At 37.9% G+C, this 17,191-nt stretch overlaps 1 protein-coding gene across 1 annotated transcript; it reads right to left on the bottom strand.

Annotated features, from left to right (window-relative positions):
• Positions 1 to 9,621: 9,621 nt before the first annotated feature.
• Positions 9,622 to 15,525, bottom strand: vgf (VGF nerve growth factor inducible). The gene is made up of 2 exons (XM_026936031.3): positions 15,331 to 15,525; positions 9,622 to 13,409 (listed from the first exon to the last, which is right to left on the bottom strand). Exon 2 carries the CDS (start codon positions 13,375 to 13,377, stop codon positions 11,428 to 11,430), a length of 1,950 nt encoding a protein of 649 aa, XP_026791832.3. The 5' UTR covers positions 13,378 to 13,409; positions 15,331 to 15,525; the 3' UTR covers positions 9,622 to 11,427.
• Positions 15,526 to 17,191: the final 1,666 nt, after the last annotated feature.

The raw sequence follows: 17,191 nt of genomic DNA, 5'->3' as shown, positions 1-17,191 counted from the left end.
GTTAATTAGATGGAAAAAGAAATGCAGACAAGTTCTCTCATAGAAATAATAAGCTCTATAAAAATTATAAAATAGCAGATTGCACAAATGAAACTAAAACCTCATATCAAGTCTTGGAATCTGACAGTTGTAGCATAATTATGCAGTCTGCCATTGCTGGGTAAATTTATGCAGGTAGTTATGTTTTATTCTTCCTGATAATAGGTTAGTCCGTTAATGAAAAGTCTGCAGTCTGATTTTATATATTGCTCATAATATTTTATTTAAACATTTTTAATTTGAGTTCTCATTTGAAGAATAGCTATTGTTGGTCAGAAACTGATTTACTGTGTAAAATTGAGAAACACAAAATTGTCTGTTAAAATTGTAACATTTTTCTTTGAATTCAGTAAAAATAAATAAATAAAAAGTTTGAAGAGCCACATCTTTAGCTGTCTTCTGATACAGACCCAAGATGTAAGTTTATGGAAAAACTAAATTAATTAACGTCGCATGAGGACATGTCTCCCTGTCCATTAGCTATCAGATTGTGTGTGAATGTAATTTTTTATAATGAAATAAAAACCCAATTTCACTGTAAATTTGGGTCTGTATGGAGCATTTCTTCTGCCTTTTTTGAATTAACTGACAGATCTTGTAAAATTAGTGTTTGACAAGAAAATAATGGCAGTTTCTTTATAGAAACCATTCGTTTGTTTTTCACTGTTTGTGTGGAGCGGAGATGTAACACTGTGTTAGAGTTAGCGACTGAGAAAATGGGACCGAGAGATGGAGCATGTAAGTGGATGAGTCACCAGTCTTTTGTCACAGTGGTGCAGTGAAACTGACTGCACCATCACGACAAGAAAGACATAGGATGAGTGTGTGAGGGAGAGTGGAGAAAATCTATTTTCACATTAACTGGAACACACTGAACTCACTTCTCTTTGGAGAAGGGTAGTCTGTACATTTTTATTGTCTTATTGTCAGTCCATATCTCATATTCTTTTGCAATTTTCCCTCTTGGCTTCTTTCTTTCTCCCTCTGTCAAAAAAAATTATGTCTAGCTTAAATAATATTCAATGCAGTTATACAAAAATCCAGCTGGATGTACAAATGGTATGTTCACATTAACCTACTCGGTTACTATTTTAACTACGTAGAACAAAAAGTCCTTTCCAACATTTAATTGACAAAGCTTTGGATGCAAATACAAATTTAAGCTGACGGAGCATGTTTTGAAGCTCTAATTTCTTTTGCTGTACTATTAACCCTACATTTTACAGAATTAGAAAGTGATGTATTCCATTTGGCAACACAATTTTCTCATAAGTGATTGATGCTTCTAAACATAATGTGGGGTTAAATATTAAAAAACCTGTAAGGCTATTCCTAAAAGAATACGGACTAAATTTTAATGTACAGCGGTTTAAAGTTTCCACACTGCCTTAAACATTCCAATAGATTACCATTTGGACAGAAGAGTTATAGTTGTAGAGGTACCAGCTGAAAAAATCCAAGATGCCATCGTTACACATGTTAAAATTATCTTAGTATTTTCATCTGTAAGAAAGAAACATTTAAAATAACTTCTCAGTTTGGTAATGTAAATACTCAACTCCTGTCACTCTCATGTAAAATGTAGATGTATTACCTCAGTGGTAATGCACTTGCACAGGATTCGCGTTAATAATCTGTGGGCGTACACAGAGAAGCCATCTTATTTGGCACAACTGAGTCATATATTTTTGCACTTTCCTCTACCAAGGACATCAAATAGAGCAGTATTCATTTTGAAAATTGCATGATCTAACTTGAGAACAGTGATGGTGCCAATGTGTACTTAGTAGATAACTTCAATATGCCACTGAGGTATTTGCTTTTCCCCCATATACCACTTTTAAATTTCTCTAATATGAATGTTGCATATATCTGAACTCAAATAAATTGTTTCATGATAGATTGCAAACTATAAAAGGTACTTATCTGAAATGAGTGTTAATAGTTAGGTCTGTATAGTTTTAACTGTAGTGCACCATTCAAATAGCTAAATATTATACCAAACGTGAACTTTATTAGTAACAAAAAATGAATGTGTAATAAATACTGTTATTTACATTCTCTAAACACTTTATTAGGAACACTATACTAATACTGGATACGGCCTCCCTTTGTTCTCAGAACAGCCTCAATTCTTCATGGCATGAATTCCACAAGATGTTGGAAATATTCCTTTGAGATCCTGGTCCATATTGACATGATTGCATCACACATTTCCTGCAGATTTTTCAGGTACCCTTTCATGTTGCAAATCTCCCATTCTACCACATCCCAAAGGTGTTCTTTTGGATTCAGATCTGGTGACTGGGAAGGCAACTGAAGAACACTGAACTCATTGTCATGTTCATGAAACCAGTTTGAGATGACTTTTGCTTTGTGACAGGGTGCATTGTCATGCTGGAAGTAGCCATTAGATGGGTAAGTTGTAGCCATGAAGGGATGCACATGGTCAGCAACAATACTCAAATAGGCTGTGGCATTCAAGTGAGGATTGATTGATATTAACGGGCCCAAAGTGTGCCAAGAAAACATTCCCCACACCATTACACCACCTCCACTAGCCTGGACTGTTGACACAAGGCAGGTTGGGTCCATGCATTCATGCTTTTGGTGCTAAATTCTGACCCTACCTGCTATGTGCCTCAGCAGAAATTGAGATTCATCAGACCAGGCTATGTTTTTCCAGTCTTCAATTGTCCAATTATGGTTAGCCTGTGTCCCTGCAGCCTCAGCGTTCTGTTCTTGGCTGACAGAATTGGAACCCGACGTGGTCTTTTGCTGTCGTAGCCCATGCACCTCAAGGTTCGTTATGTTGTGCATTCTAAGATGCTTTTCTGCTCTTCACAGTTGTGCAGAGTGGTTATCTGAGTTACTGTAGTCTTTCTGTCAGCTCGAGCCAGTCTGGCCATTCTCTGCTGACCTCTCTCATTGTTTCTGTCCAGAGAACTGCTGCTTGCTGGATGTTTTTTTCTTTATTGCACCATTCTGAGTAAACTCTAGAGTAAGTCCCAGGAGTTGAGCAGTTGTAGAAATACTCAAACCATACCGTCTGACACCAACAATCATGCCACAGTCAATAATTGCTGAGATCACATTTTTTTCCCCATTCTGATGGTTGATGTGAACATTACCCGAAGCTGCTGGCCTGCATCTGCATAATTTTATGCATTGCACTGCTGCAACATGATTGGCTGATTAGATAATTGCATGAATGTGTAGGTGTACAGGTGTTCCTTATAAAGTGCTCTCTGAGTGTATATGATGCACTTTATTTACTTCATATCTAAAACCTAATATTAATGTGGTAGACTTTATTTATTTAAAAGCATACGGTGTCAAACATGTCTGAAGTTAAATAATCTACGCACTTGGGTTATAGTTCATATTTATACAATTGCAGTATGTGCAACTAATGATCTACTGTAAAATACAAGTGAACCACAGAACTACTGGCACCTTTCATGGAAAATGAGCAAAGGATAACAGACACATGCAATAAATTATAAATTGTTTTGTAGCTTAACTATATCCTTTAAAAGCATGTTTTCCCAGTGTAGGAGCATGTTTCTGCAAGATACTGGTTTTAAAATTATTGGCACATCCACAATTTATATTTGGCAAAGCCTCGCCAAGGGAGAATAACAGCACTTAGTATCCTCCTGTAATGTCTAACAAGGTTAAGGAAAAAATTATAAAGGGAACTTGGATCACTCCACAGTACAGAACATTTCAAGCTCTATTGTATTTTTAGGCTTGTGCATGTGAGCTGCCCTCCTTATAAAAGTTATAGTTATCTTAGCTGTCTACTACAGTATATTGGAGTGAAAATTAAATAATGTGCAGACCTTCAGCTTTAATTTGAGGGTGTGTACATCCAAATCAGGTGAATGGTGTAGGAATTACAGTACTTTTTATATGTTGTCTGCTCAGCTGTTCCATGGCCGGGTGAGTGTTATTCCCTCATTATTTCACTTACAGGTTTTAGAGATTATTTCATGTGTGGCATTAGCACTTGGAATATGTTGCTGTTAACTCTCAATATGAAGTCTAAGCAGCTGTCACTGCCAGTGAAGCAAGCCATTATTAGCCTGAAAATTCAAAACAAACCCATCAGAGAGATTAGAAAATACAGCGGATGTGGTCAAATTAACCATGTGGTGCATTCTTAAAAAGAAAGAACACACTGGTGAGATCAGGAACACCAAAAGACCTGAAAGACAGTGGAAAACAAGTGTGGTGGATGACAGAAGAATTCCTTCCCTGGTACAGAAAAACCCATTCACAACAATTGGCCAGATCAAGAACACCCTCCAGGTTTACCACAAGATGTATACCTTAAAAACCAGATTAGACCTTATTAGAAACCCATACAATTCTGGAACATCATCCTAAGGACAGATGAGACAAAGATCAACTTGTACCAGAATGATGGGAAGAGAAGAGTATGGAGAAAGGAAGGAGCTGCTCTTGATCCGAAACATGTCACCTCAAGGCGTGGGCATGTACGGCTGCCAATGGAACTGTTTCCATTGTATTTATTGATGATGTGTCTGCTGACAAAAGCATCAGGATGAATTTTGAAGTGTATAGGACCATATTATCTGCTTTACAATCCAAATGGTTCACAGGACAGCGCTTCATAGTACTCAAAGTCTCTTGGACAATGACTCAAAGCATACTTTAAAAGTAACCAAAGAATTTTTAAGGCAAAGAACTGGAATGTTCTGCAATGGCCAAGCCTGTCACCTGACTTGAATTCAGTTAAGTATGCATTTCACTTGCTGCAGGCAAAACTGAAGGCAAAACACCCCAAGAACAAGCAGGAACTGAAGACAGCTGCAGTAAAGGCCCAGCAGTGTATCACCAGGGAAGAAACCCAGCACCTGGTGATGTCTATGGGTTCCAGATTAAAAAATGACATTTTAATTTATGATTATGTTAAGTTTTCAATAAGGTTCAAATCAGCAGTTGGAAAACACTGATTTGGTATCCCTCAATTCTGTATATGTTTGGGCCCATTATTTTGCAGAAAGATCCATCTCCAGCCAAATGTTATCCTTTTGGCAGAGGAACACTGATTACAAGAACTCCTGGACCATAGGCTGAAAGACAGCCCAATGTAGGTAGTACAGTAGGTATTGGATGTATTTTTTTCACCAAACATGCCAATGGGTTTAAACTACTTACATTTTTTATATTCACTGTAAACTTTTTCTGTAGTCAATAAAATGCTGCTCTGAAGCCAATATAATACTTTAAATGAGTTTTACAGGTTGATACAGCAGCCCGCCTGGTTTTCTGGGAAAATATTTACAGTAATGGCAGAGTATACTGCATCAGTGGTCTTTACTGTACAGATACTGTAACACTTCTGCGACTATTTTGTGATAACAATAAAACATACAGTGTCATTAACATTGCTGTAATACTGGGTGCTAAAAGCATTTACCCAAAGCAGCAAAGGAACCTCATATGGCTATATTTCTATTTTTCATTTCTTCTTTATTCTATCATAATAAATTTATATAAAAAAGTGTAGCTGTAAATTATTTTAGTGAAACATGGTAAGTGCAACAAGTTTAAACTGGAGGTAAAGCAAGGCAAGAAGAGGTAATGTTAGCCTAGTTAAGTAGTAACATTTGCTAGCTAGCCTGATATTTTAAATACACTATATGGCCGAAAGTATGTGGACGCCTGACCGTCACATGGGCATTGTCATGCTGGAATAGGTTTGGGCTCTTAGTTCCTGTGAAGGGAAATTGTAATGCTACAGCATACAAAGACATCCTACACAACTGTATGTTTTAAACTTTGTGGAAACAGTTTGGGGAAGAACCACACATGATTGTGATGATCAGGTGTCCACGAACCTTTGGACATGTAGTGTAGATAACCCAAGCTTGCTTTTTTTGGTTTTCCTGTAGTTTTCCACTGTAGTGATCTGCTGATTCTGTCACTGCTTTTCTCATTGTTCATTCTAGCAGTGGTCTCTTATTGTGTAACTTCATTGTTTAATCTAGCAAGTTCTTATTGTGTAATTTGATATGTTTGTTCTATGTGAACAAAAATGATTGCTTTACTAAACACATTTTTATTGGATTCTTTTGTTAGTAATTTTGACCTTCAATATTTTAAGATGTGTATTTAGCAATGGAAGAGTTGAACAGTATCATTTTAAAATGACAGTAATATTTTACATTAATATGCTATTAATATACTATAGTCCTGTGAAAATATAATTTTGTGCTTCTTCTGTAAAGAAACATTACAGTGTGAATGTGTCAAATATTAATTAGATAGATAAATAGTGGGTGGATGGATGGACAAACTACACAGAAATGGAATATTCTGTGCATAGGTCTTAACCTTAAAATAATAACAGTAATTATTTTTTTAGATTAAAAGATGATTAATAAAGAAAAATCTAATTAGCCAAACAATAATCTCAAAACATCTTTAAAACATCTGATAGCAGCCAGCAGGAAGGAATGTCTACAATGCTCCATAGAGCATGTTGGCATAATAAACCCTAGGAAAAAAGCATTTTGAAAGTGAGTAAAAGTTTTTTGCTTTCCTTTTTGCCTAAATTGTTTCCTCCAGAGTTGTCTGAGCCAGCCTTCTAGCATAAAGAAATACACTGATCATAACACTGCGGTAAAACATTAAAAGCCCTCGGCTTCCTTAAAATATAATATGCATTGTCCTTTCAGTGCCTCCGCTGGGCTACTAACTGCTGCCAATAAGTTACTATAAATTTATAAGGTACTTTTTTTTTTCTTTTTACAGTGTTCATTATAAAACTTGTCAACACCCATCTGTCTCTTGTGCTGAAAGCCCTTTTATTTTCCCCATGGTAAAAGAAGCTAGCAATAAAATTACTGAAGAACAGATTTTTTTCCCCCAAGGATAACAACTTGTGTGCATTACTTAAAGTAATTTGTTTAGTATGTTTTTTTTTTAAAAAAGGATATATAAATGTCCTTATGTTAATAATTTTTGGTATTTTCTGTTATATCTTCTCATGAGCAAAAATAAAGACAGAGTTGAGTGTTCTGTTTAACTCACTTTACTGGGGGTAATGTGCATTTTACAGCATAGTCATTCTCTACATTACTACTAGTGTTACTCATTCACCAGGAATGACATAGGCAGCATCACAAGATTAAACTACAGTGGCTTTTGAAGAATACGTAATACAAAAATACACAACATTTTTAGTAATTTAAATGGAACTTTTGAGTGGAAAATGAACTGTGAGCTGCAAAATTGTGCCAATTCTCGGGTATAAATGTTTACTTAAGCGGTTTTCGGGAACTTACTAATTCAACTCAGAGGCTCTAGTTGATTTCTAGTGATAGCTCTCAAGCAGAATCGAATACCTTTGTACTGTGTAGCAGTGCAGTGTTTATATTAGCAGCATTCTATTTTGACTAGGCTGTTTAAACAAATACAAAATCAACTTTGCCATTTGTTACCATAGTAAAAGACAAAGAACTGTAAAGAGACAGGTGTAAAACTTTAAGATTCTCTACTTACAGGAAATTACAGTATATTACAGTGAGTGAGTTTCAAGAATTCCAGTGATTCTGGACATGATTATATTAGTACACAGACATATATACATACTGTATATACATGTATGGATTCTGAAATATCTTTTGTCTCTAAAGTAACCTACATTTTTATTTAGACAACAGGCCACTTTGAAAATCCAGAAAAAGAGATGTGTATCAGCTTGCCTTTGCCTCTCTCCTACAAGATGCGTACTTGGACTAATCTGGCCTGAGCTCAGCTCCAGTGGTGACTGAGACTCTGCCAAATTTCTTTGCGCTCTGCTGCTTCCACACATTATGCGGACTGGCTCCTCTACACTTATCAGCATGAATTTTTAATGCCAGGATTTAACAGCCTTCCCATATTGTGCATATGGACTGTAACTGGCTACAGTATCTCCTGCTGAACAACATCATAACACGTGCATATGTACATTATGTTGCCATTCTATCTCAGGATACCAGATATAGCTTTTTTTTGGCAGCTGGAGCTGCTTACAAACATTCCAAACTGCGAAGAATCTGCCACAGGCCTGATGCTGATGAGCTGGTGGTTTATTGGAGGCTGGACAATTTGGCATTCTGTGGGTTTTTTCCATTATGTTTTTTTCTCTCTCTCTGGTGTTGACTCATACAGAATGTGAAGAAAAATCAATATTTGAAGAGAACAACAAAGTGTCTTTTGTTGTATGATTCAGACACTGTTTAATAAGATTACCATAATATCTTATAAAGGATAATGTTTGTGCCTAGATGTGTGTGTCTGTAAGAGGTCATCCAAACAGTGAAGAAGCCTTCTAGCATTGCTTTGTGTATCACGCCATGAAGTAATACACATGTGAATTGAACAGCTATTGCGAGATGTCTCTCCTTGTAAAATAAAATGTTACCTATTCCGCTGAATTTTACTAAAAGGACCCAGTGCCCATGCATCAGTAAATATGACAAAAGTGCAAGCTTTATGTGTGTTGGTGGATGGGGGTTCTGCAGTAGAAGGAGTATGACTCACACCTCAACCATGTGACTCATGAATCACTGCACCTCCGTGGGCTGTGCTGTTCTCATCAACCTCGCCACCCCCACACTCTCGCCCTCTCGTTTTCTCCCTGTGTGTTTATTACTTGCTTTTCCTCTTTATTATTATTATTATTATTATTATTATTGTTAATATTATTATTATTATTATTATTATTCACTGCAGCCTTGCGCAATTATTTATATTTATTTATTTATTGATATTTCTTTAACGAACCATGTTCATCATCCCAATGGGGATGATATATATATATGTATATGTGTGTGTGTGTGTGTGTGTGTGTGTGTGTGTGTGTGTTTGTACTGTTACATATACTTTGCAATATGATATTAAGTAGTATCAGATGGGTGTGTTCACTGTTCCTTCCGAGTTTCCCTTCAAAGAGGATCCTACTAATGGGCTCTGGTGTGATCATACCACAGTGCTGCAGGGATTCTTGTTTACTAAAGTAATTATCCAAGCAAACTGTCTGAGCCACAGGACTGCTGAGCAGAATCAAAGACTCTTAGCATGAGGAAATACACTAGGTAGAAGTGGCACACTCCCTACAAAGCACTAAAAGACAGAACTCAGAGATAAAGCTTGCTCCACATGGACATTAGTACACTTAAATAGCCTCATAGACAGAACCTGTATCTCTCGGTAATCTAACACACAGGTAGTATTTGGACTTCTTTGAGATATTTCCCTTACACTTCTTAGGGAATGCAGCCTCAAAGAAGTCCTAACACACAGGTAGTATTTGGATTTCTTTGAGATATTTCCCTTACACTTCTTAGGGAATAACTGTTAATGGGACTTTCCTGTTTAAACCTATTGGTTTGAGTGGTGCATGTTTGACACACATCAAGCTAAGAGGAAATCGTAGCATGATCTTTCCTGTGGTCAGCAAAATTGTAACTGGCAAAAATAAAATGTGTGGATAGTGTCAAATCTGCTACAAATGAGAGCTCAGATTCACAGGTTCCTCAAAACACAATTAAAAACCCAATCTTAATAAAAAATAGTAAATTTTATTGAATTATCTCTGTGTAGCAAAACTAGTCATCAACATGCGATTATTTACATCCAGCAAACGCATGTTTATTAAGATACATACAAGATACATCTAGAACTGACAAACAGCTGATTTTCTTTATACAAGACTTGACAGTTTTTTAAACTCTGGTATGCTAAACATTTGTCTTTTGTATTTTTTTTTATACTTTTTTTAATGCTCATAATGTCTTCAGAGAAGAAACACATTTTAGATGCAAGTTCACATAAACGTGCAGACACTTGTCTCCTCTATGTCCTCCAATCTCTCAATCCGCAGCTTGCTTAAATTAATTTGAATGTCAAGCACCTCCCCCTTTTCATATCTTTTCTAATCATTCTGTATCTCCCTCACTGACCTTTTGGGTAAGGTATCACACAATTTGGGTACTTAAATTGTTGTCAACATTATAGCACTGAATCTTGTTTGGCTTTTCTTTGAAGTTACTAGTGGTGAAGAAGTGTTGTTATTTACAGTGCCCCATATTATTTCTAAAGCATAGTTTAAAGTGCTTCTATGTTTTCATGCACTTCCTGTGCACTATCGACTTTGTTCTGCACTAAGTCTGACCTTACCCAGAATTGTGATTCTGGTACCAGATACTAAACATTTATGTAAAGGTAACTGTTGATCAAAAGCTTCAAGGGACATTAGGGAATTATGATTGATTTCAATTAAAAGATTGTCAATGCCTTTTTTTAAACTTAGAAACACAAAGTTATAAACACAAGTAGGTAATTGGGAATGTGCAAGTTTTTTTTGTTGCACTGACACCTCATACTTATGTATCCATTAAATCCATAGATTTCTAGTAAATTTACATGAATTTGTCTCCAAAATTCCTCATGACTAGGATTAATCCTGCCAACCCATCAATGACAAAAATGCTGCTAGTCTCAAAAAGGAAATAAGGCAATAACTAACTGTTGTTAAAACAGCTTATATGAAAAGGCTTTTCTTAGAAATATTTGGAATGTATGAGCATTCTTTGCACCAACTATGTTCAACAATGTTCTGTGTAGAAAAACAATGTTAAAAACACCTCAAAAAGAAAATAAAATGTCAGCCTATAGACAATTAATTCTATGTACAGGACCAAGTGTGTCAGAATACTACTAGGTACACTTAAGACATTATGTGGGTGGGATGAACCAAACTTGAACATTTCTAGAAGAATATGGCACTTAATATTTCATCATGACTGAGTTTCATGGAATAAACATGTGTTTATGCATGCATTTTTTAAAGGTTTTAAATTACATATTTTTGCTGTTTTTTTCATAGTTAGAGAAAATGACCATATGGTTTAAAAGGCTTCTGAACATTATAAATGATAATAAATAATAAAATATAAGGCTTACAAAAGATGTCCTATCGTATTTTTGTCTTCCGCTGCTTTTTGAAAGGCCTTCTTGAAGTGTGAAAACATTTTAGGACTGTAGTTGGGTATTTGAGTCATGTGTGTACCCCACATAATTGACAAAAGCACCTTTCTTCACATCATTTGCACTGTCTATCAGTATATGTAGGGGAGGAGGAGAATAGATGAGGAAGGGAGAAACACCACTGAACAATGGCAACAGTCACCAGTCTTCAGGCATTTTTTTTTTTTTCAGTTTAACTGAAGAGGGAAGGACAGGTAAATTGGACTGGATAAACTTATTTCTGAAAATGAAACCGAAATATGTGGCAAAAACAGTCTCACAGTTTTGCTATTCTTGCTCACCTACATTTCCTCTTTACTTCTTTCTTTATCTACACCTTCACTGAAACATGCGGGGACGTTTCAGGAAAACTTTCTCAATGAAGTTACCCAGCTCCTCATTGCTGTCTGCCTGTGGCTGCTCCACGTGGCCATAATAGCCATGCTGTGGGGCAACTACAGAAGCTGTGGGTGAGTAATAGAAAGCAGGCCGATGACGCAGGGGTGACCGGGGTTTGGGCATAGGTATGGCTTTGAAAGTCCGGGGTTGAGGGACAATGTAGTTAGGGAAGTAGAGGTTCCTCCGGAAGGCCAGAGGAGCCCTTGGACGACTTTGTGTCCAGGGACGATACCTTTGTTTCAGAGGGTAATCAAACTCATAGTCCAATGAATTCCCCAGAATGTCATTAAGGGAGTAGGAGGGTTTGGCATAGTAGCGTGGTTTAGGCTTGGGAGGTGGGATGTAGATGGTGTAATAACTACTGTAGGGCTTTTGATAGCGCCGATAGGAGGGGTAGGTCCAAAAGGGCCACTGTTGCTTGATCCAAAAATCTTGTTGACTGGGCTTAATAGGAGCCCTGTCCTTGAACCATGATTTCAGCACATTCGTGATAGGCTTGGGTGGTTTTGAGGGTGATGATGTTCTTAAGACCGTAGATGGGACATCAGGTGCTGGAGGAGGTACAAGAGGTCGTTGCCATTGCAGAGTTTCAGGAGCATCTTTTTTTTTCTTCTTTTCCACATCACTGATTATATCTACCACATCATCAGCAGGCAAGTGAAGCTTGCTGGAGATCTCTATCAATTTGTCAATAGTTTGTGGGTCAATATCATCATCATCATTGGCACCATCTTCCTCTGATCGTTTGTCTTCTGCAGCATTATTGTCTCGGTACTTCTTCCCATCTTGCTTGACCATGTATTGCAAGATCATGTCTGATGCAATATCTGCAAGCTTCTCTTCCTCTGCTTTGGCTCTCTGGGCCTCAGCTGCTTGTCTGCGCACCTCTTCCTGTTCAGCTTTAGCCCTAGCTTCTTCCTCTTCTGGACTCAGCAGTTCCTCTTCATCCTCTCCATTTTCCTCCTCTTGGTCTTCAATATTATCATTAAAATCATCCATGAAATTTCCTCCCTTATACAATGGCCTATTTCTGTTCTTTTCCTGCTCTTGCTGCCACTTAAGCTTCTTCTTAGACAGTGCCAAATCATAACCCTTAGGTTTGGGCTTGATCTCATTGTTCATGAGGCCATTACGATCCAGATAGTCAAAGTAATCACCACGACTCTCTCTCTGGCCAGATGAGGAATCACGTTCTCTTTTTGTGGCTGTACTGTAGCTCTGAAACTCCTCTAACATGGTTTCCAGGTTCTTCAACTCTTCTGGACTCAGCTGCTCATCCTTGTCCCCATCAGTGGCTCCCTCTGTTTCTTGCTGCTCTTCCTTGCTTGCCACCTCCTTTGTAACCACTTCCTGTTCTTTTACGGGCACTGTTTGACTGGTGGTGTGACTGGTCACCTTTTCCGTGAGGCGTTCTTCTTCCTGTTCCTTTCTTTCTTGGTCATCCTGTTCCTTTTCTCTCTCTTCTCTGCCCTTTGCCTCAGCAGCTGCTCGCACCAGTTCCAGCTCCTGATCTTCATCTCTCTCTCTGTCAAAACTCTGGGTCTCTATGTCCTCTTCTGCCTTGTCCTTCTCCCCCCCATTCTTCTCTTGTTCACTCATTACCTCCTGAGGCTTGTTGAGGGCTTCTAGAAGGACTGCTGCTAGGGTTTTTGGGTCAACATCTTTGAAAAGTTCATCCTCCTCTTCAATTGGTGTCCCTGGCAGAACATCTCTAGTTTGGGTGAACTGAATCTGTGCCTGTGTAAGTTCATTAGAGGAGGGTTCATATCGATTGCCCACTCTGTGTTCAGTCACAGGGATGCTATTTGTGGGCTCAGATGTAAGACTGAAGAGGAAGAAGAGAAGCACAACTGGCGCTCTAGAGACTTTTTGGCACCGAATCATGACCATGCAGATTAGGAGTGAGGAAAATGGTGATGCACCTATCATAGAAAGGAAGAAAAAATATTAAGAATATGATATTTGTTTTCATATATGCCAGGTCAATAACTGTAAAAAGGTACAACCACTAATCACCATGATCACACAATGGAAAAATACATAATAACATAAACATTTGACTTGGAAGTTTAACACTGTTCCCATATCATGATGATCATAATCCTTTTTCATGATTCTCTCTTACCCACACACACACACACACACACACACACACACACACACACACACAATGCAAACAAAAGCAATTATGTTTTCTTGTTATTTAAAAACATGCTTATCTACTTTAGTCAGTACCTACATTATTTTAAAAAAAATCATGTTTTTATGGATTAGTTTTATTTATTGGACAGATTATTCACGCACGATTTCTGTCTGTATATGATTTCTATCATAGCAACAGGCTTTCAGCATCACGCAACCTCATCATGCAGAAGAAAAGCATTTCGGAGTTTAATTCCCGTTTAAACATAATTAAACGTCTACTGATTGTCCCGATTTTGCAAGGACATAACAAGAAAACTTGCGTAGATGCCTTTGGAGGCACTTTGCGCTAGTGACCACCCTCACAAGAAAAAGAGCTTAAGAGCGGAGACCTTGGAGGCGGATGGGTAATTGAGGCAAACATGACGTACATAGATGTGTGTTCGAATTTCTAAATGGGTTCTATGGAATAAATGAACTAATTATTGAGTAAAACACCGGTAACCTGAAAGGCTAAAAAGGCACAAATCTGGACAAACGTCTAGACCAGAGAAAATAAGCATCATAAATTTATTAATAACTAGGCACCGGCTGGAATGTAATTAGTTACATTTCTTTCAAAACCTTAAAAGTAACATATTCTCACTTCTTTTACTGCTGGGTTTTATATCACAGCTCCGCATCTGAGTTTGCAGATTAAAGCATTCTTATGTCTACCATCAGTATTGTGTTTGCAGCCACGATTTATGCGTTGAACTTGAGGAAACCATTGCTTGAAAGTATTATCTGCTTCTGCCACTCATCATTGCTTCAATTCTGATGCACTCAGGAGGTGCTAATGCACATTAGTAAGCCGCCTTTAAGACGCCGTCTCTTCACGTAATCATCTACGCTAAGCCACTCTATTTTAAAGACTGGGGAAAGCCCTGGCGCAGTAGTCTATAAATACAAACTGAACACAATATCAGATATGTGATACCATATTATCATATTATCACATGCTAATCATTGTAAATGCTTGGATAAAAACTGAACATTGCCTATTCGTAATGACATATTCTTCATACAAAGCATATAAAGTTAATTACCTTAAAAAAAACAACAACAAAAAACTCAAATCTGAGGATCAAATATCTTAAGCATAGCTAAAATTCAGCACAAAAACATTTTTTGCTATTCAGTGTCTGGTTTTGCCAAGCATATCTAACTGGAATCCAGGACAGCTGAGAAAATATGCAATGGTGATGGGGAAAATAATGTAATGGAGTGGGGAAGTGATGGTTGGTATTTCGGGAATGTTATTGATCATCATAATTCCCACAAATGTCATCATGATATGCATCAGCAATCAGTAATGGCGTCATTTACAGGCACATCTGAGCTCCATCAAAATGAACACGATGATGATGCATCAGTCCCGACTCCACCCAAGTTCCATATTAAATGGTTGGCTCTTTTAAGACAGTTGTTGGATGTTTTATCTTTTTTATGGATTCTGAGTGAGGTTTTCTTTCTCATTTTTGTATGGAACAGAATTTCTTTTAGGTTTAGGTTAATGTTAGTGAAATTCCCATTGCTTTAACACTTTATTTAGATGATCCGCATTAAACGTTATAAAAACACAAGACTCTGCTACCATCGCAGTGTAGTAGAATGCAGGCTAGCTTTCACTTCTCTGCCAGAATGAAAATGAGGACTTACCGGGATCCCAGGCGTGACGTGGTCCGACGCACTTTTGCTCTTTGTTCTTCGAACTTCGCGATTGGACACTCTCTTTACTCTCTTTACTAGTACATACGCTTTCTTTTTAGAAAGTAAATGTACAGTTTGAATTAACTTGCTTGGTGAAAAGGTATACGACTCGTTTGTTCACGCCGTAGCCTCGCGTCTTCGTGACGGCGCTGTAGATATTTTCAGGACCACGGCCAGCTCCTGATGTTTATATTTCGGCCCCCTTGAGCCCACGTGACCGCGCGTCACCGCTGCTCATTGACGTCAGCACTCCATTGATAAGAATTTCGGTGTGGCACTAAGCCCGAGCCGCTCGCTACGCTGCAGTGCCCTGATGAATGAACGGAAACGAGATGAATGAAATAAAGCATTTTCCTGCCGGAGGGTGGCCTAGAGATAACACTACGGCTGGAGGAGAGGGGCCAGTCCCTCCCGGAAGGAGTCGTTGCAGTCCATAATATATGATTTGTTACCCCTAGAATTAATAGGTACATTTACCTCTTTCTCATACTTAGTTGGCGAGCAATGAAGCCTACTTAATATAGAGAGTCAGCCAACAGAGTTTAACAGAGTTTGAAAAGGAAGAAATCAGGGGCAAGACGATCAGTAACTGTTATTTCTCTCCGCTGGACGGAAGAATGCTGGTACAGCATGTGTCTGTGAAGGTTTACTGTTATTCATTTTAACCGTCTAGTAGAAGTAAATCTAGTCTTCTCTATAACCTTGAAGACGTTTCACTTCTCATCAGCTTTGTAGCGGGTTAGCATTAGTGCACCGATTGCCACTTTTGTTATTGACATGTTATTTAATTGTAGGCTATTACTGGCGCACTTGCAGGTCGTCATTGCATGTCCTTAAATGGATTTCATTCCAAATTTACATGTAGATTTCATACAAGTTGCTGAAAGCAGCAAGTTAACTGGAGTGGACATAGAGCACTACGAGCCTCAGGTCCTCACTGTTTTGTGGCAGGTTTACTCAGCCTTCTTCTTAACTGCTGGACTGACATTCCAGTAATACAGAACCTGAGCAGCGATCAGTCCATTACAGCAGGATGAGATGATATAAGAAAGAGCCATCAGGGAGTCACCTGTCTCCTGCAGAAACATACAGCAATATATACAAAACACATTAGAAAGTTGTGAAATATGACTGCTGTCTGAAATGGGACAGGAATAAATCTATGTCTCATCTTATTTTGCATGCGTTCGCTTCACTTGAAGAAATGTTTAATGTTTTGCTGCTACTATCAATTGCAACATCCACCAAAATGAATCAGACACAAAAATATTTTCAAGAACAATATTTTGACAATAATAATATTTTGATCGCTTCCGTTGTTGGGTGTCACCGTATTAATTGCCCACATAATATTTAGTAGTAATGCATGTGTGTTAATAGAGTTTGGTGTACACCTGTTAACCTACAACAGGAAAACCTTCACTCTTACACAATTAAACTTAAACGGCGATGATGTTGCCTATATGTTCTCCTGCAGGAGAAAGAGGTGATGCCAAATGGGTAGGTTTGAATATATTGTAGATTATAGACTACCACTCAGCATTAGAGAAGAAGCTGTTTTCAGTTCCTATTCACACTCAGTGACTCATCTCTCTCTCTCTCTCTCTCTCTCTCTCTCTCTCTCTATCTCTCTCCTTACATTTGCACTTTTGCACTCGAACACGCAATATTGTTCATTTGCTGAAGAGAAAATTAACAGAGGATAAGTGCATAACTTCAAGACATGAATACAGGCCTGTCAGAATATAACCTGGTAATGGATTTTCTTTCTTTCTATTTCTTTCCAGCTTGTAGCCACTGTTATGAATGC

The sequence above is a fragment of the Pangasianodon hypophthalmus genome, chromosome 4 (genome assembly GCF_027358585.1).
Source record: "Pangasianodon hypophthalmus isolate fPanHyp1 chromosome 4, fPanHyp1.pri, whole genome shotgun sequence".
NCBI lineage: Eukaryota > Metazoa > Chordata > Actinopteri > Siluriformes > Pangasiidae > Pangasianodon > Pangasianodon hypophthalmus.
This window is presented reverse-complemented; position numbering and strand designations above follow the sequence as displayed.

Coding starts and splice junctions, on each gene's coding strand:
- vgf (XM_026936031.3), bottom strand. CDS start 13,377: ATGGTCATGATTCGGTGCCAAAAAGTCTCTAGAGCGCCAGTTGTGCTT.